At 45.2% G+C, this 26,973-nt stretch overlaps 2 protein-coding genes across 3 annotated transcripts in view; both read left to right on the top strand.

The window, feature by feature from the left end:
• Positions 1-26,973, top strand: part of UBE3C (ubiquitin protein ligase E3C) — a 542,607-nt gene that overhangs the window by 248,277 nt on the left and 267,357 nt on the right. The window lies entirely within an intron of this gene.
• The window catches only part of DNAJB6 (DnaJ heat shock protein family (Hsp40) member B6), an 84,793-nt gene that overhangs the window by 33,479 nt on the left and 24,341 nt on the right, over positions 1-26,973 (top strand). For both annotated transcript variants that reach the window (XM_050785729.1, XM_050785728.1), the window contains exons 6-8: positions 14,316-14,447; positions 16,907-17,048; positions 17,603-17,673. In XM_050785729.1, coding sequence (XP_050641686.1) covers positions 14,316-14,447; positions 16,907-17,048; positions 17,603-17,673 — 345 coding nt within the window. The remainder of the gene's footprint in view (positions 1-14,315; positions 14,448-16,906; positions 17,049-17,602; positions 17,674-26,973) is intronic.

The following is a 26,973-nucleotide window of genomic DNA, read 5'->3' as shown; positions in this document are numbered from 1 at the left end:
TTTGAAAATTTGTTTTGAAGTTACAACTTGAAAAATTAAAATAATAAAGGGTTTAATGTATTTTTTTTCTTTGTTATGTACGGCCCTAGTTAACTTGCTTTTGCCCTCAGATGAGACAGTGGTAAGGGCATGGGTGCTGGTGTCTTGGAAATGTTGTTTCCCATTGAACAACCAATTTGTGTGTGAATTTGCCACATCATATTCCTGTTAAAATCATTAAGCATCATAGTACTGTTTGCAAGACCTTTCGTCTGTGAACATTGTGTGTGAGGACTGTTGTTGAGAGTTTGCTGAAAGGCACCTCTGGAGCAAGACTGCGGAGGCCTTTGCTGAGGAGAGAATAGTTTTGTTAAGGGAGACAGTGCTGTTATAGTTGCTGTGTGATTGTAGGAAAATGGATTTCTCATCGACAGCATTTCAGTCCTGATGCCTGGTCCTAGGCTTTGGTGTGTGTCTTGGGCACAGTTTGGGTCAGGCACTTTTGTTAGTTGTCTCCTGTTAGTCTTCTCACCCACCAATCACTGGGACTTCCTGTGTGATGCGGTGGGTGACCTGAGAGGTCAGGATTAAACGTGTACTACTGTAGCTGTTTTTGTCTTTTGACTTATTGAGAGGGAAACACATTGTATGTTTACTTCCTTCATTGCCTGGAGCATGGGTGAAGAAACTGACCACCACCTGCAACCCCCAGGAGGGAAAGAGAAGAGCAGTTGTGTCTGCAGATAGTATAGGGGACACACGTGGAGCCCCTGCCTGCCGCAGACTGTGGAGATTGTGCTTCTTTATAGAAGCATAGTCACTCATATCTGGTAGGTCTTGGGCCTTTTGCATGGTGCAGTTCTTCAGTGTATCTCAAATGGGGATTCAAAGAGGTTGTCCTTACACCTTATTATGGGCTGGGTGGCTTGAAGAGAGCCCCTTTCTGAGGGAGGAAGGACAGTCAGTGGCCTCAAGCATTTTCAGGGAAACTGTAGCTAAGCGGGGGATTTCAGATTAGGGGACCGGGAGACTGGTCTGCTCATTTTTGAAGTGCATTTGCTGTAATCGCTGCTGCCATCAGCAGAAACAGAGCTCCAGAAAGAACCATGTTTACGTCCTTCCCTCACCGACCCTCACAGGCACGAAATCTTCCTCTAAAAGACCGTCTCTGTCTTAAAAATGGCCTTTGCGTCTTGCTGTAGCCTTCAGCAAACTGCATTTGTTGCTTTGCCGGACAGGGCAGTGTTGGGGTTGAAGTCCTGTGTTCTGATCCTTGATTCTCATGGTGACCAAGCGAGGAGGAAGTCCCACTCTTCCAACACCGTGGCTTCTATTCTAGGGCATGTGAGGTGAAAAAGGCTGTCCTCTCAGTGTCTGAGACCGGACGTCTTAAACAGGCACTTTCTTAACATTATCATTCAACAGGCCCTTTCTTAACATTATTATTATTTTTAATTCAAAGGGGAAAGTCCCTTAGTGACTGAATTGTAGCCAATTTTTGTTTTCCTTGGGGAAAATAATCTGATACACCAAGTCATAGAGCAATTACTCGTAAAAGTGTAGAGATTTTTTTTTTTTTGAGACGGAGTCTCGCTCTGTCACCCAGGCTGGAGTGCAGTGACCGAATCTCAGCTCACTGCAAGCTCCGCTTCCCGGGTTTACGCCAGTCTCCTGCCTCAGCCTCCCGAGTAGCTGGGACTACAGGCGCCCGCCACCTCGCCCGGCTAGTTTTTTGTATTTTAGTAGAGACGGGGTTTCACCGTGTTAGCCAGGATGGTCTCGATCTCCTGACCTCGTGATCCGCCCATCTTGGCCTCCCAAAGGGCTGGGATTACAGGCTTGAGCCACCGCGCCCGGCCAGGTATAGAGATTTAATTAGATATGAGTGAATATGGGAGTTTTTACCTCTAGTCAAGGAGAGAGGTGCTAGTCTTACTGAAACGCTGCACTGTTAAATGCTCCATTTTGCATACAGACCTGCTTTAAGACTAGGTACCCTGTGTTTCCCATGATGAGTGTGGCAGTGGTACTTGTTCATTCCGTTCTTGCAGGTGTTCTAGATGACTTCCATTTTCAGGCTCTCAGGATTCACACACAGGAGAAGCTGCTACTCCGTGGCTGCTGTATGTATGTAGTCACTGTGCAACCTGCTGGCGGCGTGTTTAGTGTAGATGGGCGTGGATGCAGAGCGAGAGCGATTTCTGCCTATTAATGATGTCTTTCAGGGGTCAACACCGTGGTCTATGGCCTGTTACGAACTGGCCTGTTAGGAACAGGAGGTGAGCGGCGGGCAGGCGGGCAAGCATTACTGCCTGAGCCCCACCTCCTGTCAGATCAGTGGCAGCATTGGAGTCTCATGAGGGCACGAACCCTGTTGTGAACTGCACATGCGAGGGACGTAGGTTGCGCGTTCCTTATCAGAATCCAGTATCTGAAACCATCCCACCTCCCGCTCTGTGGACGAATTGTCTTCCGTGAAACCAGTCCCTGGTGCCAAAAAGGTTGGGGACTGCTGTTGATAAACCATATTTACTAGACCTGGTGTATTTTTCATGTGACAAAAAAGTAGTTTAAAATCTGCTGTAAGATATTTCTGAGCTGCACTTTACATTTATCAGAATGTAGAACCCCTGCCGTACTTCAGACCTCCCTCATGATAGGTGGGGAAGGGTGAAGTGGGTGCCGGGTGTTGGACACACGGTATGCAGGTCTGTGCCTGAGCACCAGGCAGTTGCTCATTGTCACGCTGTGGCCAAGGAGACTTGGGCCTGGGGCCTGTGGGTGTGGAACCCGTCCTTCACAGCAGAAGCCCTCCAGGAGAGGCCGTGGAAGCGGATTCAGACACCAGCCTGGAAAGGAATGCTGCCTCTGAATTGGAGGGTACAATCAAAACTGCTGAGGCTAGGTGACTGTTGAAATTTCCAGAATATGGAGCACGTGAAAATGAGCTCTTGTCAAAATGTTAATCAGGAAAGTTAATTAATAGGCAGTGGACCTGTTTGAATTAGGATGATCTCTTTATGTTATTCTTGGAGGACCCTGTTGCTCAGTGAAGTGATGCTCTAAGTTAGGAAAGAAAGGGTACCTGATAATAGTGCCTTTTGATCCCGTTAGTCATAGCAGGCATTACCATCTGGGAAAAGCCTGTGGGTTTAACTTCACAGTTTTATTTATATTCTTGGAAAGCCAAAGCTAACCTTTAGGGTTTCCAGAGAGGCCTTTTATTTTAGCAGTGCAGCAAGTTTTTCCTTTGTAAAGCATCACTCTGGTACGAATGATGCTCCATAGCAATAGAGGGGGAGTCCTGTGGTATGTAGCACCAAGGGAAGCAGACTTTTTGGAGGAAAAATGAGTGCATTGAGGATAGTAACCTGACTTTCTGACGTGTGATTAAATGATGGTGGTGAGTCAGTCATTTTACTCTCCCAGGGTGTGAGGAAGTGGCCAGTGAGGACTTGGAGCCTAGTGAGGAGTTAGTGGAGCTGCCCGGGATGGAGGAGGCCACAGAGGACAGCCCCAGTGAAGAGAACAGTGAGGCCTTGGATGTGATGATATCCAGTGAGGACCCGGCACTCCAGTGAGGGTGAGGCCTGCATAGGATATAACTGGGGCCTGGGTGAGTCCCTCAGCGAGGAGCTGGAGCTCATATCCAGCAAGGACGGGGCCAGCCCTAGGGGCACAGAGGAGCTCAATGAGGAGTGCGAGGAGCTGCTGAGTGAGGAGGAGCACAGTGGTCCAGAGCTGGGGCGCTGCCGGCACCACCATAAAGTGTCAAGGAGCTGTCCGGGCTGGACTGACTTACAGGGTATCTAGAATAAAATGGTTTCCTCTAATGCCTTGATACTGTCCTTGGTCAGATGACCTCAGCTGCCTCAGAGATAGAACTGAAGAAGCAAAAGAGGGAGGTGGCAGTCCTGAAGCACTGGCCAGGCATCACTAGAAGCCAGAGCACAGACCCTGAAGGCAGCCTTTGGTCTCTGAGTTTGATCTGTACCACAAACCGGGGCTTAAACAACCAAAACATATCATCTCCTAGTCCTGGAGGCTGGCGGTGTGAGACCCAGGTGCTGCAGGGCTGGTTGCCTCTGAGGTTGAGGTGTGTCCTGTCCAGCTCTGAGGTGTGTCTTGTCCCGCTTCAGGCCCCTTCCCAGCTGTTCTTCTCTCTGCGTTTGCAGATGGGTGGCCCGTCCGATCTTCACATCATCTTCTTTGAGTCTGTCTCTGTGTCCATTGGATTCAATGTTTTAGAGACAGGGGTCTCACTATGTTGCCTAGGCTGGCCTCGAACCGCTAGGCTCAAGCAGTCTTCCTTCCTCAGTCTCCCAAGTACTGACTACGGGCATGAACCACTGTGCCCAGCCACCAAGTTCCCCCTTTTCATAAGAACATCATTTATATTGGATTAGTGCCCACTGTAATGATTTCATCTTAACTTGATAATCTACACAGAGCCTATTCCAAGTAAGGTCACATTCACAGGTACCGGGGATTGGGATATCTTTTTTGGGGGGCATGATTCAACCTTTAACATCGTATTTCCAGCGGGTAGATTTTTGTGCTAGTCTTTGAAATTCACAGCCAAGCAGCAAATTTTGAAAGGTGAAAGGAGGAACCTGTAAAGTTAGACATGTGCCCCCACCCCCAGCTCCGAGACAGAGTCTTGCTCTGTCACCGAGGCTGGAGTGCAGTGGCACGGTCTCAGCTCACTGCAGCCTCTGCCTCCCAGGTTCAAGCGATTCCCTTGCCTCAGCCTGCCAAGCAACTGGGATTACAGGTGCCCACCACCACACCTGGCTAATTTTTGTATTTTTAGTAGAGATGGAGTTTCACCATGTTGGCCAGGCTGGTCTCGAACTTCTGACCTCAGGTGATCTGCCCACCTCGGTCTCCCAAAGTGCTGGGATTACAGGTGTGAGCCACCATGCCTGGCCAGAGTTAGACATGTTAATGAGAGCTAGAAGTTAGGGGTCAAGTACAGGCATGGGAGTGGCACAGCAGATTGGATCAGTGTGTGCTGGTGACCTGGACCCACTGTCATTGCACAGCGCTACAGCAGTTTGTTTGTAATGAGTGTTCTTTGATTACTTAAGGACAGAGTTCATACGCATGCACACCTACACACAGGTCACTTAGAAGACGTTAAGGAGTCCTTTAAAATACGCATAAAAATCACATATTAAGCTGGGCGTGGTGGTGCACCCCTGTAATGCCAGCTGCTGGGGAGGCTGAGGTAGCAGATTCCTTGAGCCCAGGTGTTCAAGTCCAAGCTGGGAAAAATAATGAGATGCCGTCTCTAAAAATTTAAGAAAAAAAGATTAAAAAACGAAACCGTGGCCGGGCGCGGTGGCTCACGCCTGTAATCCCAGCACTTTGGGAGGCCGAGACGGGCGGATCACAAGGTCAGGAGATCGAGACCATCCTGGCTAACACGGTGAAACCCCGTCTCTACTAAAAAATACAAAAAACTAGCCGGGCGAGGTGGCGGGCGCCTATAGTCCCAGCTACTCTGGAGGCTGAGGCAGGAGAATGGCGTGAACCTGGGAGGCGGAGCTTGCAGTGAGCTGAGATCCGGCCACTGCACTCCAGCCTGGGTGACAGAGCGAGACTCCGTCTCAAAAAACAAACAAACAAACAAACAAAAAAAACGAAACCGTGATGTACGAGACTGGTTTCTGGCTAAAGTTGTTGGAACTATCCTTGTGTGTAATTTCACATGGCCATGAAGCAGCGGGCAGTCCCACACGCTCTTCCCCTCATCTGGTGAGTTTCTTGGAGACGATGCCAAACCCATATATGGTTGTGTGCATATTTGAGAACTCCTCATGTCGAGAAAGAGCTGGTTTTTGGAAGTATCTCTTTTTTTTTGAGATGGAGCCTCACTCTGTTGCCCAGGCTGCAGTGCAGTGGTGCAATCTTGGCTCACTGCAAGCTCCACCTCTCGGGTTCAAGTGATTCTCCTGCGTCAGCCTCCCAAGTAGCTGGGATTACAGACATGCGCCACCATGCCTGGCTACTTTTATATTTTTAGTAGAGACAGGGTTTCTCCATGTTAATCAGGCTGGTCTTGAACTCCTGATCTCAGGTGATCTACCCACCTCAGCCACCCAACGTGCTGGGATTACAGGCGTGAGCCACCGTGTCAGGCCCTTCATTTCTACTTAAAATTATTCTGGCTAGTGAGGATGGTGCCATGTTAGTGATCTGCAGCTTCTTCTGTGCTGTTTTTCAGTACACACTTTGTAATTTTAGGACCTTTGTTTCCTCTGATCTCCTTCCTTAAATAGGGAGAGGAAATGGTTCCCTGAAACGGTCATTTTGAGAATTTTCTCTGCTGTGAGAACTGAGGCTCTGGCTACCCCCCTAGAAGACTTGAGCCATGCCATAGGAGTTTGTGTGCAGTGTTTCTTTGGTGGTTCCTCCCCTGCATTTTGTGGTGTTGGTCTCCCTCACAGGTCTTTGTATAGTGTTTGGTTCACATTGTTGGCATGACAGTCAGCTGAGCAAGACGTTGCGTGAGTCCTTTGTCGGTTTGTGGGTTTTCGCATCATCTGTTTCCAGTGGGATTTTGGTCCCTGGTGAACTTGCGGACAACTCCAGAGATTGAGATAGTTGCCGTGTCTGTAGTGCTCCCAGGAGGAGATGTTCTGGGACTGTAGGTGCAAGAGGTAGGAAGAGTGGTTTAAACTTGAGGCTGCAGCAGAGCTGAGACTGTGTTGGGCTTTGACAGGTTTAGGGAATACCAGCGTTTATAGGAAGTATGATGGTGTAGGGGACAGTGAGGTGGAGTGTGTGACGGTGGAGGACAGATGAAGCGGCCGTCTGCGAGTAGGGCTCAGAAAAGAGCCCGGAGCCTGCTGCTGTTCCTGTGGTTTCTTCCCTGAGGAATGAGGACTGTGGTTGGGAGGAGGCCCGTTCCTCCTGACGCCAGGGTTCCTCGTCTCACGTTGGCCTTCTTGTATTTGAAATAGAATAATTTGATTCCAGTGTATTGTGGATTCTTTGACTTTGATAGATTTTTGTAACTTTTGGGAAACAGATTGCTCTAACCAGACCTAGGATGTAATTAGAAATTATACTTGTTTTTTTTTTTTTTTTTTTTTTTGAGACGGAGTCTCGCTCTGTCACCCGGGCTGGAGTGCAGTGGCCGGATCTCAGCTCACTGCAAGCTCCGCCTCCCGGGTTCACGCCATTCTCCTGCCTCAGCCTCCTGAGTAGCTGGGACTACAGGCGCCCGCCACCTCGCCCGGCTAGCTTTTTTTGTATTTTTTAGTAGAGACGGGGTTTCACCGTGTTAGCCAGGATGGTCTCGATCTCCTGACCTTGTGATCCGCCCGTCTCAGCCTCCCAAAGTGCTGGGATTACAGGCTTGAGCCACCGCGCCCGGCTAGAAATTATACTTGTAATACAAAACGATTGTATGGGAAGCTGAAAATAGTGGTGTTCATTTAACAAATCTGGTGTGCCTGCTGTTTAGTGCCAGGCACTATTCTAGGTGCTGGTTCGGCAGTGGAGAGAAACACTGAAGCCCTGTTCTCAGGGTGTGCAGTTCAGGGCAGAGCTCTGGTCGTGTTCTTCATTTACTGCCATTGCATATTGTACTCCAGATTCCTAACAGTTATGTTATTTGCTGCTTCAGAAAATGTGAGTGACGCCATCAAAACACGCAAGTTGTAGTAAATGAGTGCCTGGTTTTGAGAGGAGTTGGGAGAGCAGAGGAGTCTGTGTCTTTCATGCTTGGCTTTTGAATCTCAAGCGTTTCTCACTTTTGAGGGTGGCTGTTTAGGTTTTAGCTTTGGAACTTCAGGAGAGAGTGATATTGTCCTTTGTTTGAAATAGCCATGATGCTTTTTCAATTTTGTTTTGCTGTCATCTTTTTGTTCCAGCTTTTCTGTGCACTTGGGGAGTTGACAGTGAAATCATGACAGCAGGCCTCTCCTGGGCCGTGGGGTGGGGGTGTGCTGAGGAAGGGCGAGCTTAGTTCTGCCCTGCACTGTGCTGCTGTGAGATGAAAGCGGTTGGTGGGAATCCCCTTCGCTTTGTTGTTGTTGTTGTTGTTGTTTTTTTTTTGAGGCAGAGTCTCGCTCTGTCGCCCAGGCTGGAGTGCAGTGGCCTGATCTCAGCTCACTGCAAGCTCCGCCTCCCGGGTTTACGCCATTCTCCTGCCTCAGCCTCCCGAGTAGCTGGGACTACAGGCGCCGCCACCTCACCCGGCTAGTTCTTGTATTTCTTAGTAGAGATGGGGTTTCACCATGTTAGCCAGGATGGTCTCGATCTCCTGACCTCGTGATCTGCCCGTCTCGGCCTCCCAAAGTGCTGGGATTACAGGCTTGAGCCACCGCGCCCGGCCTGCTTTGTTGTTAAGCTGTTCCTGTTCGTCAGGTTCTCATGCTTGGTAAAGCTCAGAGAAAATGTGTGGGTTTAAAACATGTTCTCCACTTCCTCAGTGTTTTTCAAGTTTGTATGTGTGTAAATGTTTGTTACATGTGTTTTGTGGTCAGTTTTCTCACACTGTTCAATTCATTGTATATGTATTTTTTGTTCATACATTTGTGACTGTTCTTTAGATTGTTGGTTTAGGATTTCGTTAATGTTATGGGCCCCTTCGTGAATTGGTCTTAGTATTCCTCAGGCAATAGCATGGTATTGCAAAGTTTTAAAGAAGCTCTTGCTATACGATGCCCAGAACATGGAAATGAAGAGAGTGTCACTGAAGAGAGTCGAACTGTGTAAAATATTTAAAGAGGTGTATTCTGAGCCAAATATAAGTGACCATGCTGGTGACGCAGCCTCAGCAGTCCCGAGAACATGTGTCCAAGTAGTCAGGGTGCAGCTGGGTTTATACATTGTAGGGAGGCATGGGACATCAATCACATCACACCTGTAATCCCAGCACTTTGGGAGGCCGAGGTGGATGTTGAGGTCAGGAGTTTGAGACCAGCCTGGCCAACATGGTGAAACCCTGCCTCTACTAAAAATATAAAAATTAGCCAGTTGGGGTGGCAGGCGCCTGTAATCCCAGCTACTCGGGAGGCTGAGGCAGGAGAACTGCTTGACCCGGGAGGTGGAGGTTGCAGTGAGCTCAGATCGCGACACTGCACTCCAGCCTGGGTGACAGAGCAAGACTCCGTATTGGGGGCGGAGAAGACATTTTTTGGCTCAGAAAGGCAGGATAGCTCAAAGCAGGGGGCTTCCAGACTGTTGGTGAATGAAAACATTTTCTGGTTGACAATTGGTTGAGTTTGTCTAAAGACCTGGGTCATAGAAAAAAAATGTTCAGGTTAAGATATAAGATTGTGGAGAAGGTTCCTTTGAAGTCTCATAGTGACTGCCCTTAGAGACAATAGATGACAAATGTTTCCTTTTCAGACCTTTAACATGTTCTAGACTTTGAGTTAATCTCTTCAGGATTGTGAGGGCCTGGAAGAAAAAGATATAGCTATGTGAATAGACTCCTGATAGATGCACATTTTCCCCCACAAAGGATGGCTTTGCAAGGACAATTTCAGATGGTTTGTAGGACACGACTCCCAGGCCCCTTAGGAATTTGGGCAAGATAAAAAATCAGAACTTAGTCCTCAAGAGTTAAATCCTAATGCAGTCTGTTTCAAGTAATGTTTGTACCTCAGGATACAAAGTTAAGGTTTGAAGACCCATGTAAAGAGATGCTTCTAAAGATTGATGAGCATACATGTTTTGCTTTGCAGAATCTGCGTGAGTCTAGAGAAACTGCCAGTGGGGGAGAAACGTGTATTACAAGGAAGGTGCTCAAGACTCTAACCCTCACCACTGTGGAGGCTAGCCAGTAAAACCCGTCAGAGCTGGAGCAGTCTCCTCCTCTGGGGTGGGGTGGTGTGGGGTGGGGATCCCCGGCCCCCCAGGTGATTGGATGAGGCTCATCCACATTAGGGAGGCAACCTGCTTTACCAGTCTCCCGATCCAAATGCTAATCTCATCCAGAATCACCCAGAAGGATGTTCGGCTCAATATTTGGGAACTCTGTGCATGGATGGCCCAGTCAGCCTGAACATGAAATCAACCACGTGTCCATCTCTTGTCAACTTGGCACCCATATGCATTTCCTTAACTCAGGCTTAATCTTCAAGTGAAGACAAGAGCAAGGTCATAGCCACCTAACATGATACCACTATCCTACAGACAACCAAAAGCACACTAGCTGCTTGCCTAGTGGAGGTCACGTTCCCCTGTGATACTTATGGTTCTACTTGATACGGGGTAACTTAATAGGCAGTATGTGTATGTTACGTAAGAGGATAAGAGGGAAGAAAACTGATACGTGCTTAACTATAACATACATAGACTATATGTGACAAATACTGGTCACAAAATAAGCAGGAAATACTCCAAGCATTGATGGTCCTCTTTCCTGTAACTGATTCTGTGGACACAACCACTTTCTTCCACTGCCCATTCTGTGGTCCTGTGCCTGCCTTAAGCAAGCACCTCACTGGTTGTGGTTCTTTCTGGTGAGGTAAAGTAAAAAAGAAGTCTATAGCACATTTGATTAACAAGTGTCTTAAGATTTATTTCTAAAGTATAAAAGTATGATCAGTATAATCCAAAAGTAATAACACATGCTGGGTTTAAGAATTTGAAAATGGGAGTGAGGCGTGAGGAGGAGGAGGTCTTGCCCCTCCGCCCCCAGTTGGAGCCCCATGGGAGCGTTGTAGCACGTTCTGTATAGTTAGGATGCGCACAGGCCTCCCTGCCTCTCTCCAGCTCTGCTAGCCAGGAGCACTTCCAAGTCTGCATTTCACAGGCTTGTTCGCCTCTGCGTGGTTATTCTCACATCAGTAACAGTTGCACACTCAGCAGCTTCGTTCTGCGTTTGGGAGAGTTGAGTTCCCTGACGTAGAATTGCTGGGTTGAAGGTTTTTATAATAAAAATATTGGTCTTATTTTGGGGGCTGAAGGTTTTAAAAGCTTAATACATACTTCTAGATTGCTTTTCAAAACGACAGAAAGCGGCGCGTGATAAGTAGCTCGTCCTTGAAATAAGGACTTGTCTGATCCCAAGTGGCAACTTTTAACTATATATAGTTATAAGTATTGAAATTCTTTTAATGTTTCTTAACACTGTTTGTATTATAAATGAGACTTCATTTTTAGGGTAACTTGTGGTTTTAATATTTGAAATTATAGGAGTTAAAATTCAGTGAATACCTGAATTGTAAAAAATTATATTTAAGCTATAAAATGTCAGTAGAGAAATAAACAAGATAAAGATTTTTTTCATACAAGAAAATGGAACTGAAAAGTGTTGGCTTTCTCATAACATACTTACTCAACCAGCTTTTGAGGTAGCTTCTGTAGATGATGATTTTATAATTATGAATGTCCTCGTCTTAATTTAGCCTGGAATTGAAACCAGTTAAAATAACTTGGCTAGTACTGCTATCACTCAGACACTGACTGGTTCAAGATGCATCCAAAAAGCTCAATGCCTTGTTGACAACTTCTAAGGGTTTAGTTGCCATGGATTTAAAGAAATTGTGACTGAACCAATCTGTTAACATTGATAAATGGGAAATTGCAGAAGGATATAGACGTTGTAGAGTGTGTAAAAGTAACTTGGTTTAGGGACTCAGGTATGGACAGTGAGACTGGCCACACGAGTGCCTTTCTTTGGATCTCACTGTCACACTCTTACCCAGGTTGGAGTGCAGTGGCTGTTGACAGGTGTGATCATAGCTTCCTGAAACCATGGATTTCTGGGCTCAGCAGTTCTGCCTCAACTTCCCAAGAAGCTGGGACTAAAGATGTGTACCACCACACCTGGCTAATTTTTAAATTTATTGTAGAGAAGGGGTCTTGTTACGTTGCCTAGGTTGGTCTTGAACTCCTGACCTCCAGGGATGTCTCCTGTCTTGGCCTCCTTAGGAGCTGAAACTACAGATATATGCTAATGTCCTCAATTTATGGTAATGCAGAAATGCCTTTTGTTTTTGAGATGGACTCGTGTTCTCTTGCCCAGGCTGCAGTGCAGTGGCGCGATCTCAGCTCACTGTATCCTCCACCTCTGGGATTCAGGCAGTTTTCGTGCCTCAGCCTCCTGGGTAGCTGAGACTGCAGGTGCCCATCACCACTCCTGGCTAACTTTTTTTGTATTTTTAGTACAAAATGTTGGCCAGGCTGGTCTCAAACTCCTGACCTCAAGTGATCTGCCTGCCTCGGCCTCCCGAAGTGCGGGGATTATAGGCGTGAGCTACTGTGGCCTCCTGGAAATGCTTTTTAAGGATCACCTCCTAGGGGAGATGAAGAGAGTTACCGTAGCATAATCAGTTTTAACTGTATTTGTAATGTTTGTTTCTTTACCTGGGAGGATATATTGTAGATATGTCAGATAACATATGTGACCCAGTGGTGTGCAGGCTATGGCTATAAAGTAGAAAGTTACTAAATAGAATGCTTGGATTTTATTTGAATTGGATGCAGTTTTTGTGTCCTAGAGAAATTCACAAAATGTTCCTAGTTTTAGATACAAGGTTATGATTTAACATCTTTGCTTTTGTTCTTTCTTGTCTTTGAGTAGAACAGTGGGGGACAGTAAGGTCTGTTTGCAAAGTACCTATGACCGTCTTCTTATTTTTATGGGTGGGGGGCATTGACTGTGGAATGTGGGCGGTAACTTGCAGTCAGTAACAGTTTGAGTAACTTCTTGTTGGCATCCCTGTTCTGCCATTCCTCCTCTAGGTCTCCACCTCTCGCTGGCTTGTGGGCGGAGGGGCAGATTGGCGCATGGGGTGTCCGGGCGCTGGTCGTGCATGCCTTCTTCCTCTTCTGTCTTCCAAAAAGTAACCAGTGACCAGCTCTCCCAGTGTTTCTTTCTTTGGGACTCAATGTCTTGGGCTTGGCATTGGGTAAAGCCGACTGGCCAGTTTCATTCCGACGAGCTTTATAATAGTCTGGTGTGGACCTCTGTCCTCTCTGCTATGCAGAAGCTTCCTCAGCCTTTGCTCCTCACTATGTACTATTTGCTGGTCCTGGGGGTACCCAGCATCTTAGGGTTTTGACTGCCCACCTGTACGTCGATCCTTTCAGACTGGTCAGAGTCAGCCTCAGGTGCTGCTTTTCTCTAGTCACTGAATTTTCTTTAGTAGGGACAAAGTCTTGCTATGTTGCCCAGCCTGGATTCAAACTCCTGAGCCCAAGGAATCCTCCCACTCAGCCTCCAGAGTAGCTGGATCAAGTCACTCTTGTTCATAACCTCAGTTGCTTCATGAGTCTCGATTTCTGCCTAATTTCAGTGCTTACTGTTGTATCTTTGTGTGCTGCGGTATTTATTGTTAACCTTTGTGACTCGAATGTATCCACTCCCTTCTTTGGTCACTCTGGCCTGCAAATAGGCCATATTAATTCTTAGTTGGTTGTGGCTTGCCTTTGTCTTTATACCTTGCATGTGTTTATGTCTTAATGCATCTATTAGGATTCCTTGCTTTTATCACAGGTTTCCCATGTTTTCTGAAAAAATTACAGTAATTAATGCAGCACCCAGGTAAATTAAAAAGCTTTGTATACTTTATGAATTTTTAGTAAGTATGCATTGATTGATAACACCAACGGAGGAAAACAAAACAGTCAGTTCTGATCTTGATTTTCAGGAGCATTTTGTGTTTCCACTTGGCAGCGTGATGCTTCCTCACGTTGGTGATTTTCTGTTGAGACACCTTCAGGCGTAATCTTATGTCTGCTGGTTAACATTTGTTCAGAATTGATTTCAGCTAATCCTTAAAAGTTTTTTGAGACATCACACTTAGAATGAAAGGAATTTCCTTTGCCGAGGTTCATCAGGTATTTACACTTAGTTTACATGGCCACACCATTCCTCTTCTCTCTCTGTGTGTGTATGTGCATGTTAGGGTAATCCATTTTTCTGTTTGTTTCTGAATTGCTTTGGAGAAGGCAACTCAGACTCCAAGGAATACAACAGCCTCAGTGTAAAGCTTTTCTCACTTTTCCAGTGGTCATAGCAGGAATAGCATCTAACAGGACCTCAGATCAGTGATGTGAAAAGAGCTGAGTTTGAAGTGCATATTGATGCTCCATAAAGAATGTGTATATGTGCTGTTTTTAAATTAAGTCTGGTAATTTATTTGATATAAGGTGTTGTAGTTTTAGTTGAATTAAACAGTTGGTGAAACTGTTGGTGAGGTAGTCTTTCAGTTACTCTGTAGATAAGCTCTTTTGTTACAACCTCGTCTTAAGCTTTTTGTTCCTGAATATGTTACAAACATCTATTTTCTCTTACTGTAGCTGTCACATGAGGAAAAAAACTTGAAAAAAAGATTTCATAAGTGTGTGTTTATGTTTGATTTTAGAAGACCCTTTTGAGGACTTCTTTGGGAATCGAAGGGGTCCCCGAGGAAGCAGAAGCCGAGGGACGGGGTCGTTTTTCTCCGCGTTCAGTGGATTCCCGTCTTTTGGAAGTGGATTTTCTTCTTTTGATACAGGTATTAAATCCCTAGGTTTAATTTCTGTTATCTTAACAGTGGTTAGTACTTATAAGCATAATACTCTTTTAGAGTAATTTAAAATATGTGCATTGCTTTCGTAGAATAGCATTGTAGATTTGCCAGCTTTTTTTGGTATACAAGTCTATGCTTAATAACCTACATTTTCTCCTAATCTTCCTAAGAATGTTGTACTTGGAAATCTCTTAATATAATAATCAAGGCCAGAATGTAATGAAATTCTTAGTTAAAAAGGGGCAAGGTATGTTCTGTGTCAGTAGGTGGAAAGTAACGCACTTGGGAAATCTCACTAACCTTCATGCTGTCTAACCTCCTTTGCAGTTAAAACAAAAGTGCGCAAATAGGTAGCATCCCAGGAGTGTCCCACTGGATGGAATCGAAGGCTAGGCCTTAACACCAGCCCAGGCCAGGCTCACTCACTAGTGAAGTGTCAGCCTCGCTCACGTAGCTCTTCATAAGTGGAAACATAGCTTATAGACTGGAGTAATATGAATATGTATATAAACACACATTATATACCTGTGAGTTTAGCCTGAAGAATTAGCATCCCATTTTTCTCTGAAGCTTACCCAGTTTCTCTTCACAGAGGAGCTCTTTTTTTTTTTTTTTTAAATTTAAAAAGACAGAGTCTCACTTTTAATAAGTGCCACTCTTAGTGTAGTGGCATGGTCTCAGCTCACTGCAGCCTCCTGCCTCCTGGGTTCGAGTGATTCTTGTGCCTCAGCCTCCTGAGTAGCTGGGATTACAGGTGTGCACCAGCAGGCTCAGCTAATTTTTGTATTTTTAATGGAGACAGGGTTTTTGCCATGTTGGCCAGGCTGGTCTTGAACTGACCTCAGGTGATCCACCTGCCCTGGCCTCCCAGAGTGCTGGGATCACAGGCATGAGCCACCACTCCTGGCCTGCAGCTGCTGTTTTGATTCTCTCATTTTTATTTTTAAGCCTCCATGGTAAGAATTGGGAGAGCTTGTTACATAGGGTTCCTTCATAATGGTCAGAATTTTATTTTCTTTTAACATTGTGCTCATGCCATCTAGGTAAGCAGTGAATTCTGCTTGATTGGACCTCAGTTTTGATGTGCTTTCCCTCAACAGATCCTCTCTTTAGATACCATGGAATATGCTGACCACAGGTTAAGAAAACTAGTTAAAAATACCACGTAAATAGTCCTTTTTAAAAGTAATCAGTGGCTCCTGTGTGTGTGTGTGTGTGGTGGGGGTGTAAGCCTTCTCCACTTCTGAGGTGCCTTACAGAGTATCACAAGAATAAGTACTTAGCGAGGCTTGATCTAGACCGTTGCAGTGGTCACCAGCCACGTGTGGGTCCTGAGCCCTGGAGGCCTGGCTGCTCCAAATGGAGATCAGCGGGAGTGTGAAACAGTCATTGGGTTTCAAAGATGGAACATGGAAAACAGTGTAAAGTATCACAAACAATTTGATTTTTTGTATTTCCAATTGAAATATTTTGGATATACTGTATTAAATAAAATACTGCAATTAATTTCACTAGTTTCTGCTTTTCAGTGAAGTCGTTAGAAAAGGTAAACTTAACATACCTGGCTCACATATTTCTTCAGTACGCCACTAGCACTAGACAGTATCTGGCCTTAGATGATTGAATCATGTTCAGAGGTATGCGTCATTTGTGTTAATGTGAGCATTTTGGAAGCAGGACAAGTATTAAGCTCTAACCAGTAGACCAGCTTTAATATAAAAAAATAGGTTTGCTTTAGTGTGACTTGTGAAATTTTTCGGTGTCCGCACTGATACAGTGTCCATAATGTATAATTGAGAATGGTGTCCATGAACCGTAGAGACATAGGTTTTTCAGATGGATGCTTGTAGTATTCTTTCTACAGTTATTTTAGTTTTTTAATAATTTAGATTCTTATCCCCTGTGGTTCTTTGGTAAAGAGAAAGGAAGCCGGTTAGGTTTGCTGTTCTGCGGTGGTGAGGACGTTCTGTTCTTGTGGGGTAAGGGTGTCCATCACAGTCCGTGGAGTTTACAAGCCATGCCATAGCAAACAGAGCTTTGATACTGAGGCTGCTCTGCTGGTTGGAGCTTAATACCGGTCCCGGTTCCAGAATGTTCACGTTAACACAACGCATGTGCTGCGTGGTGCCCGGCAGACCACCCACAAGCTGGGGTGGTCTTTGCCATGTCAGAAAGGCTGCTCATGTCCAGTGAAGCTCTGCATGAGGAGAGGGTGAGAGGTTGCACTCTCGCGTTCCCCTCGAGTCCCCACTGAGGGATTTGAGAGAGTCTTTCCCCCTGGGCACCCCAGCACTTCGGCTGAGGCCTTGCTAGTTGCATGGTTTATTATTCATTGGTTCTACGTCTTAACATTAAACAATCTACTACTGAATTTTCAGACTCTTGTCTTTGCATTAGTAGTTGACATATTTCTCTAAGCATTTTTCTTTTCTGTTTTCCTGTAGGATTTACTTCATTTGGGTCACTAGGTCATGGGGGCCTCACTTCATTCTCTTCCACGTCATTTGGTGGTGGTGGCATGGGCAACTTCAAATCGATATCAACTTCAACTAAAATGGTTAATGGCAGAAAAATCACTACAAAGAGGTACTGTGCTAATCTGCATTTCATATTTTTAGTAAGCGGGCATGATGTTTCACTGGTGCCATGCTGCACGTCTCCCAGAGTGTGAAGCAGAGCTTGTTGTGTGCTGCATCTGGCACCATGAAAATCTTCTCTCCAAATTCATTAATTAAAGCTCTTCCTCTTAAATTTTACTTAACTGTTGATTAGAGGGGATCTTTAATGTAAATAAAAGATAAGTTGTAAATAAAAGATAATAACTTAACTGTAACAAGTTTCTGCAGCTTTGTTAAGATGACTGAATGGAGAATTTTTAATAGTAAAGCCTTTACTGTTTTATAGCCTCTGCTTGTATTTAGCATCCACCTGTACAGTATTTGAGACAATTTATTTTGTCAGGTTAATTGTTTTAGGAAAGGAAGACGTATTGTTCACAGGTTGGCTTCAGCCGTGTTTTTACAGCCTGAAAATTACTTATATTCATGGTGTATTTCAGTAATGTCCTTAAACAACTTAGTTACCCTCACACATGTATTTACTTTACCGGAAAGGTTTTTAAATGAATTTTTTTCCTACAGAATTGTCGAGAACGGTCAAGAAAGAGTAGAAGTTGAAGAAGACGGCCAGTTAAAGTCCTTAACAATAAATGGTAAGGAGCAGCTGCTGCGCTTGGATAACAAGTAATTCAACGCACGCGCTTAACAGAAATGTTAAACTATAACAAGCACCATTTGAGGATTAACAGGAACATTTTTTTGAAGATTTCAAACGAACTCGACTTTCAGTATAATTGTACCTAAAGTATTTATAAACAGCTCATCGGAGCCTCTATTTGTCATAGACTTTTGAGTTTATTGTTGGGACCACATAATAGGACCATTTTTTTTTTGTCTTTAAAATTGTTGTAAATCTCTGTATGCACTTTGCTTTTTTATTAAACGTACTCCAAGGTGAGTCTTGACTCTTTAGTGTAGGACAAGATTGTACACTAACACCAGCATGGACCTGCTTTTCATTGTGTCTGAAATGTGAGCCACGTAGTGTCGGCCTGCTGTGAAGTTAACATTACCAGGACGATTCTTCTACAGAAATAATTTCAATTTTTTTCAGTATTTAGTAGTGAAAGATATTAATGCATTAATGGTAATACATTTCTGGTTTAATATAAATTAAGGATGTTTTCTAGTTGTGCATGAATGCTGGCAACTTAGTAAGTTTTGACAATTGTTTAAATATGTAATGTTAAGCTTAGGTTTAAAAAAGTAAAGCTGGTAAACTGGGTCTTTGTCATTTGCTTTAAAAAAAAAAAAAGAAAATAAATGCGAATGTGTTGGTGCATTCTTCCTGAGTGGGATCTGGAGCTTTTTTGTGTCTGTGTATGATTTGTGCCTGGGCTTCTAGTGTCACTTTAATAGCGTTTCGTGCTATTATGCCGCACCTCAGTTACATGTAGACATTTTCTTCAGTATATTTGAAGTATATGAAGATTTTCATATTGTAAGTTGCGATTTAGCAATTGATCAAACATTTAATTATGGTAACATTTCTACAGGAGAGGGAAGAAACCATTGTATAATTTTTCATTCTTAAAGTATGTTCTAGTTTTTAGGATTTGATGTAAGATCACTTATGGAGCCGGGCACAGTAGCTCACTCCTGCAATCCCAGCACTTTGGGAGGCCTAGGCGGGTGGATCACCTGAGGTCAGGAGTTCGAGACTAGCCTGACCAGGATGGTGAAACCCCTGTCTCTACTGAAAAATTAGCTGGGCGTGGTGGCAGATGCCTGTAATCCCAGCTACTTGGGAGGCTGAGGCAGGAGAATTGCTTGAACCCGGGAGGTGGAGGTTGCAGTGAGCCAAGATCATGCTATTGTACTCCAGTCTGGGAGGCAGAGCGAGACTTCATCTCAAAAAAAAAAAAAAAAAAAAATCACTTCTGGTCAGTATGCATGGGACAGTCATGGAATGATTTAGGAGTGAGCAAAATAAAGGTCTTTTGTTTCTCAGTTTGTAATACCTTTCATGATTGCCATTGGTAACTAGAATCCTAGCTGTAGTGAATATTGAACTAGATTTATACTGGATTTAAAACTGTTTTGTTTTGGAACTAAATAGTGTGAAAACTGCTAGAAGGACGGGCGGGTCCCTGACAAACAGCGCTTTCCATCTGTGCTGGCTTTGCAGGAGGCCATAGAGATTGCTCAGGATATGCCAGAGCGTTTAAGGAACCTGATGTGCTGTTTCTGAAAATAAGTAAAAAATATTTTAAGGAATTTCATAGGAGCTCAAAAAAGCATAGCAACAGTTAAGTATTTGGGGACAGTTGAACTACAAGAAGAAGAACGAGTAATGTGCTTGTCTGTTGTGTCGGAAATAACCCAGCACACGGCACTTCGTGTCTTTGGATAAGGTAGGTATGCAGTCATGGCAAGTGCGGGAAAGCGGGACAGCGCCCTGTAGTGTTGGAAATCCCACCTCACAACTAGCATTGTGGGATCATAGAGTGCGCTTTTGTTCATGCTATCAGGACGGGTGGCTTCTTTGTTACTAAATGAGAAATTCAAGTAGATACTTTGGACTTCAGGGTTTTATATTTTTCATAAGTGGGTGGGATGAGTCAGTGCAGCAGCCTTGAGACATCCAGGGATGTCCAGAAAGACCAGGAAAATGAAGACAAGTCTTGACCTGTAATTGTTAAACTAGGAAGCAGTTTGCTATAGCTTTGGTGCTGCAAAAGTTTAGAATACATTTGGTTGTTCTAGACTTCGTGGAGTGTTTCATGCAACTCTGGCTGTGAACAGCCTACTCAACATGGTGTTACAGGTAAAATATGTTTGACTCCTAAGAAATCTTTCTGGTGAAAACTTTTTTTGAGGGGGAGGGAGCATTCATTTGTACTTGGGAAGATTACTGTTTTTTTTAAGTTTTGAGATAGTCTTGCTGTGTCATCCAGACTGGAGTGCAGTGGCGTGATCTTGGCTCACTGTAACCTCTGCCTCCGGGGTTCAAGCGGTTCTCCTACGTCAGCCTCCTGAGTAGCTGGGATTACAGGTGCCTGCCACCACACTCAGCTAATTTTTGTATTTTTAGTAGAGGTGGGATTTCACCATGTTGTCAGGGCTGGTCTGGAACTTTTGACCTCAAGTGATCCATCCACCTTGGCCTCCCAAAGTGCTGGACAGGCATGAGCCACTGCGCCTGGCTGAGAAAATTACTTTTATTCTGTTCTTCCGTTGATAGAAGTGTAATTTTATTAAGTTACTAATAGAAAACCTATTTGTTGCTGTCAAATCTTACACCTTTGATTTTTAAACCCTGTTAAGATTATTCCTAGAGAATTCAGTCTAAGTGTGCATGAGAGCAGCTTTGAAAAGTTAGGAAATGGCTTTGAGCATTGACAGCATCACTCAAGTAAATGATGACTTGGAATAAGAATAGCATTTGATTTAAATTAGTTTCTGGTAAAGTCAACCGTCTCTTTACTTTCTGTAGTGTTAAGCGCCTTTGAAAACAGGAAGCCGAACGCTCCTAAACGGCACATGCCTGGTTGTGCACGGCCCCACATGGTCCCAGCCATTCCGGGATGTGCGTTTGCTGTCTTTGGTTTGTGCTCAATGTCCCTGTTTGAGAGTCTTAAGTTTTATTTTTAAAGTCTTTAATTTTTAAAAATACTTCAATAGCTTTTGGGGAGGTAAGTGGTTTTTAGTGACGTGGATGCATTATATTATAGTGTTGAATTCTGAGATGTCGGTGCTGCTGTCACGTAAGCAGTGTATGTTGTACCCAAACTGTAGTTTTTTAATCGCTGTTTGGCATCCTTTTGTCTGGAAGGCTCAATAATCTGTGTTTTTGTCATCTCCTATTTTCCTATTCCTTGTAGTTCCCCAGCCCCCGTTGGTTTAATGCAGTGATGGATTATTCCTTATATCTCTATCCTTTATAAAATTTAAGCTTTTTAAACTCCAAAGATTCCAGGCTTGATTTTGGAAACTCAGGGTTTTAAATCATCTGAAAGATGTCAGTCAGTCTTGGCATCGTGGGTGACTCGCTTTTCCTCTTGGATGTCCTCCAGTAAGTAGCTTTTAGAAGTGGGTGGAGTTAGTGTCACCATTTGCTAAACTTACCTGTGCACCTGGCGTGCTGAAGTAAATGTTCCTTACAGTGTGGTAACGCTTGAGGAACATTGTGGGATGATTGTCTTTCCAATCCATTTTAGTTTCTGTTTGTTAATTAAAGCTTTAAAAATGCCTGCTTATCCTGTCTTGATTACCTTCTAGCCATCATTTCTCTTCAGGGAATACTGATCTTGTTTTAACCACTACGGAATGAATTAGAAACATTTTTATTTGCAGAGGATTCAACAGTAATAAATAATTGGCATATTCTCTGTTATTGATGGGCAGCGGTGTTGAAATTTAGCCATTAGCAGCATGTTCAGTAACAGAATGGAGGCAGATATTATTTCTGGAGGTTTTCAAGCACAAAATTAGTTGATATGAATACTTGATTTAGTGGGGTCTAGAGGGGGCTGAATTACATAACCCACTGCTCGTATTTTTAAAGATGAAAGTATGAGATCTTACCCTTTGGGGTCTTGGTTTCAAAGCCTTTGGATATGGTATTCCTAGCTGTTCTAGGGACGTGGGGGGAACTAGATGTAGGCCTTGGTACTAAAGTGTGACCAGTGGTTGAAATGGGGTAGACCGAAGTCTTTGGCTACGTTATTTCGTCTTCCTGTTTAAAAAGGTGAAAAGACGGAATGTCACAGCAGCTATTCCTGTGTTAGAAATCTAGATGTCACTGAGTTCCAGAGGCGGCAGAGTTTATGATTGGGCATCAGAAAGCCGGTCTTGGCTTCTGTGCTTTGGTCAGTATTTGCTGACTTTTGTGCAGGGTATCGGTCAGTGTCACGTAACTGTTCACTAAGGATTCGACTCTGAGCTTTGTGGCCTGGGCGAGTTGCAGACTCAGGGGTTGAGACCCCCGAATGCGCTTTGCCCTATTCCCTGTACCCTGATAGGGAGAAGATTCCTGCCCTGGAGCGCAACTCCCACAGGAATGCGGGTCCTGTGAAGGCAGTAATTCTTGTCTGTCTTGCTACTGCTGTGTCCTGGCAGGTGTGCCCTGGAAGCATCTTGCTGCGGAAACCCCGATGGTGGTTGCCGTCCCACAGCCCTTGATTCAGAGATGCCCTGGACCCTGGCTGCCTGGAGAGTAGAGCAGGGCCTCACTCCTGCACCCCTCCTGCTGTGTGGCCTGCGGCCCAGGCTGCTGTTGGAAGCTTGCCATGTGGATCAGAAGGACCTGCGTCTTGGCTTACAAAGATTCTCCACTCCGGGGAGCCCTGACTAGCAAATGCCTGTGTAGTGTCGATGCCACAGTCTCGTCGGTGCACACTGCAGTTGCTAGCATAGTGTCCTTTTCTGCCCTGTTAGGTTGGTTTCTTTCTTAAACAGGGCAGCACTGTCATCCCGTTCCCCCACCTTGTCCTTCCTCTTCCCCCAGCCGGTTACTGAACTGACTGCCGTTCAGGCACTGGTGGGAAATCACTCCCAGAACTTCCGGAACCATAGAGACTGGAGGTGTTCTGAAGGAGGCTTTGGTGCTGAAACATTGTTGCAGAAATGTGGGGTGGGGCCTCTTTCCCGCTGGTCTCACCTACGGGATGTGGTTTGCTTCCCGTGGGGTCAGCGCTGTGCTGGGAGGTCTGAGAGGTGACATTTTCCTCTGTCTTCCCACAGCTGCCCTGCGTTGGCAAGAAGTGCTGTGCCCAACGACAGGGTCTCATTGCTAATGGTGTGTGGGGGAGACGTGGCTCCTGAGGCCTGGAGCATTCATTCATTCATTCCTTTATATTATTTTACATTTTACTTAACTTTTGGACCAGGTCTTGCTCTGTAACCCAGGCTGGAGTACAGTGGTGCAGTCACAGCTCTCTGTAGCCTGGAACTCCTGGGCTCAAGCATTCCTCCCACCTCAGCCCCTCAGCAGTTGGGACTACAGGTGTGCGACGTAACGCCTGGCTGGCTGCTTACGTTTTTTAGTAGAGACGGGTTTTCGCCATGTTGCCCAGGCTGGTCTTGAACTCGGGCTTGAGCGCTTCACCCCTTGGCCTCCCAGAGTGCTGGGATCACAGGCATGAGCCCCCACTCCTGGCCCAGAGCAGTTTACGCTAAATGTCAGGACATTGCTGGTAGGAACAGCAGTCGGAGCATAAGCTCGGGGTGTGGTCGTCAGGGAACTGTGGAGTTTGCAGCCTGCAGGAGACACGTTTCTTTTTTTTTTTTTTTTTTTTTTTTGGGCGGAGTCTCGCTCTGTTACCCAGATTGGAGTGCAGTGGCGTCATCTCGCCTCACTACAAGCTCCGCCTCCTGGGTTCACGCTGTTCTCCTGCCTCAGCCTCCCGAGTAGCTAGGTACCACAGGCGCCCACCACCACGCCCGGCTAATTTTTTTGTGTTTTTAGTAGAGACGGGGTTTCACCATGTTAGCCAGGATGGTCTCGATCTCCTGGCCTCATGATCCGCCCGTCTCGGCCTCCCAAAGTGCTGGGATTACAGGCGTGAGCCACTGCGCCCGGCCTGCAAGACACGTTTCTTACATGCATTTCCGCCAAATTGAGAACTTTGCTGCTCGTCAGCTCTAGGCCAAATAACCTCTTACCCAAAACTTCCAGGGCTGCTCTACGTAATGCCAGGTCTCTGAGAAAGTCAAATCCAGAACTCGAACGAGAAACTATTTTCCACGAGTCTTTTCAGCCGTATCTTTCAATGTCCATGGGTCAACGGTCCCGGCACAGATGAATTGGCACTGGGCACGGTCTCCCGCGGTGGCTGCTGGGGGCTGAGCCTTCCCTGCCAGCCCCTGACAAGCAGGAAAGACAAGTTCCCCTAGTTGGGGTCTGTGCCCAGCATGAGTGGTCTATCTAGTGAGTGGCTGGGCACAGTTGTCCCCATCCATGGCTGATGTCTGGTGGCAGTTAGCAGCCACTGGGTCTCAGCCCAAGTCTCCTGTGGAGCCTGGCAAAGCGTTGGTGTCCTTTTCCATGTAATATTTAAGGTATTTGTGTAGAGTCTTATGTACTTGTAGGAGCAGTTTGTTAAATTAGGTACCTAGAAGTTGAGCAATTGGCTTGAGAAACGTGTGCATTGAAAATTGGTAGGTTACCAGGCGCAGTGGCTCGTGCCTGTATTCCCAGTGCTCTGGGAGGCTGAGGTGGGCTGATTACTTTGAGCCCAGGAGTTTAAGACCAGCCTGGGCAACATGATCAAACCACGTCTTTACAAAAAATAGAAAATTAGCTGGGCTTGGTGTGGCGTGCGCTTGTAGTCCCAGCTACTCGGGAGGCTGAGGTGGGAGGATCAGTTGCGCCGGGGATGTGAGGCTGCAGTGAGCCGTGATTGTGCCACTGCACTCCAGCCTGGGCAACAAGGAGACCCTGTCTCAAAAAAAAAAAAAAAAAAAAAAAGTCAAAAATGATTTCTCAGAAGGAGTCTTCTCCTATCAACAATGGATTGGGGTCTGTGTCGTCACACTTGCTAGTACTGTCAATAATTTCTAAAATCTGCATCTTGGCTATCTAGGGCAAGCATCTTGTGTTACCTGCGTGTGCCTCTTTTTCTGTGGACTTACTCTCCTGATTTTATAGGAGCCCTTTATGTACTAGTTGATTAGTCTGTGGCCTGCTGTGTTGAAAGTGTGTTTTTTCCCCCCATTTTCCTTTTGTTCATGTGACTTACTGTGTGGTAGTCTTAATTATTTACACAGACGTGTGTGTGCGTGCGTGTGCTTGTAACGAAACTGCCCCATATTTTTATTTTGTATTCCTGTGTGTGTGTACTTTTATTTACTTGGAAAGGTGGTTGTGTGGAAAACAGCCAGCTTTGTCCCAGACTTCTTGCCCGCATTGTCCACCACGTTTCTGCTGGACTCTCGTCCCATCTGGTTTCTTGCACCCTGTATGGATGGCAGTGCATCTGGAAACGCAGCTCGTTTCCAGCTCGTTTCTAGGCCAGTCTTCGTCATGCTTTCAGATGAAAGGTGCAGTCACCGTGAGGAACACCCCATGTAGATTTGGGAGAGCGTTTGACACCCGAGAGCCATGTGACAGTGTAATTTTTTTTTTCAACGTCCTGTTTTACAGACAGCTGTAAAGTGCTGTCTTAATACGTAGGTGTGCACGTTTCTTCAGTGTATCACTACATGAAGCGGGGAATGCCCTCTGTGTGTGTTTTCTTTTCTAACTTGTTACGGAAAACCAGGAAGTCGGTACGCCTTACATTGCTTTTTATCTCATCACTTTAGTCTTGGTATTCTGATTTTATTCTATTATTTTTATTTTTTTGCGATGGTGTCTTGCCGTGTCGTCCAGGCTGGAGTGCAGTGGTTTGATCTTGGCTCAGTGTAACCTCTGCCTCCTGGGTTCAAGCGATTCTCCTGCTTCAGCCTCCTGAGTAACTGGGATTACAGGTGCCTGCCACCACCCCCGGCTAATTTTTTTGTATTTTTAGTAGAGACAGTTTCACTGTTTTAGTCAGGCTGGTGTCGAACTCCTGACCTCAAGTGATCTGCCCTCCTTGGCCTCCCAGAGTGCTGGGATTACAGGTGTGAGCTACCGCACCTCGCCTATTGTGATTTTAAAAAAGAATTGGAATATCATATTTTTTACAGTTGGAAAACTCTATAAATTTTCTCATATTTACTCCCCCTCCCCTTTTTATTTTTTTGAGACACAGTTTTGCTCTTGTTGCCCAGGCTGGAGTGCAGTGGCGCAATCTAGACTCACCGCAACCTCCACCTCCCGGGTTCAAGTAATTCTCCTGCCTCAGCCTCCCAGGTAGCTCGGATTACAGGCATGCGCCACCATGCCTGGCTTATTTTGTATTTTTAGTAGAGACAGGGTTTCTCCATGTGGGTCAGGCTGATCTCGAACTCCTGACCTCAGGTGATCCGCCTGCCTCGACCTTCCAAAGTGCTGAGATTACAGGCGTGAGCCATCGCGCCCGGCTTATTTTTCTTATTGATATAAGTATTTTTGTGTTGTTTTCCAGCAGGCTGATTTTAGTATTTTACTGTGTGATTATGTTTCTGAGAAAGATTAGTTACTGTGTTTATGACCAAAAATTCCTTTACATGGCACTGTTGGGTTCTCTTGTACCTTGATTTTACTTTGGGTTTTAGATTGTGTAGACAGAGGGTGAGGGTGAGGCTCCCGGCCCTGTGATCTTGAGGGTGAGTTGGGAGCCGTCTGTGCCCTGCCTGCCCCAACACCAGGTTCAGCTGCCCTTGAAGTCATTTATTTCTGGCACATTTCCTAGTTACTGGTATTTTAAACTGTGGCTAGTAATTGTACGTATTTGTGGGGCGTGTGTGTGCAGTGGGTGACGATCAGATTGGGGTGAATGGCAGAGCCACCTCAAACAGTTTATTGCTTTGTGTTGGGAACATTCGGAACCTCTCAGAAAACTGTAGTGATTTCCCAAGCTGTGGTTTGTTGAGGGGTTTTCTTTCATATCAGTTTGCTAATTTACGTGTTCACTGGAAGTGTCCGCGCGGTTTTGAGGCCTGTGATCACATGCCTTTCTCATCCTTCACGTTTGTCCGCGGCGTAAAGGCTTCCGAGTGTTCTCCTGTTGGTTTAGTTTCTCTTTGAGAAGAATAGCTTTCTGATAGAATATCTAATTATTATCCTAAGTTTTTCTTCCTATTCTTCTGGTTAGTTGTGCTTCTGCAGAATATTTATTTGCAGCATTTTTGTTCATTAATAGGAATTTTAAGAATTGCTTTTAAGTTTGACTTGTAAAACATTTTTGTTGATTTCTAAAAAAGTCGCTTGTTCTTTTAAATTTCTATTTTCATTCAATGCATAACCCATATGGCATCTGTTTTTTGGAAGGAAGGGTTAAGAAACAGCAAATGTTGCCTTGTCAATTCTGTGAACTTGTATTCTA

Source organism: Macaca thibetana, chromosome 3 (assembly GCF_024542745.1).
Source record: "Macaca thibetana thibetana isolate TM-01 chromosome 3, ASM2454274v1, whole genome shotgun sequence".
Lineage (NCBI taxonomy): Eukaryota > Metazoa > Chordata > Mammalia > Primates > Cercopithecidae > Macaca > Macaca thibetana.
This window is presented reverse-complemented; position numbering and strand designations above follow the sequence as displayed.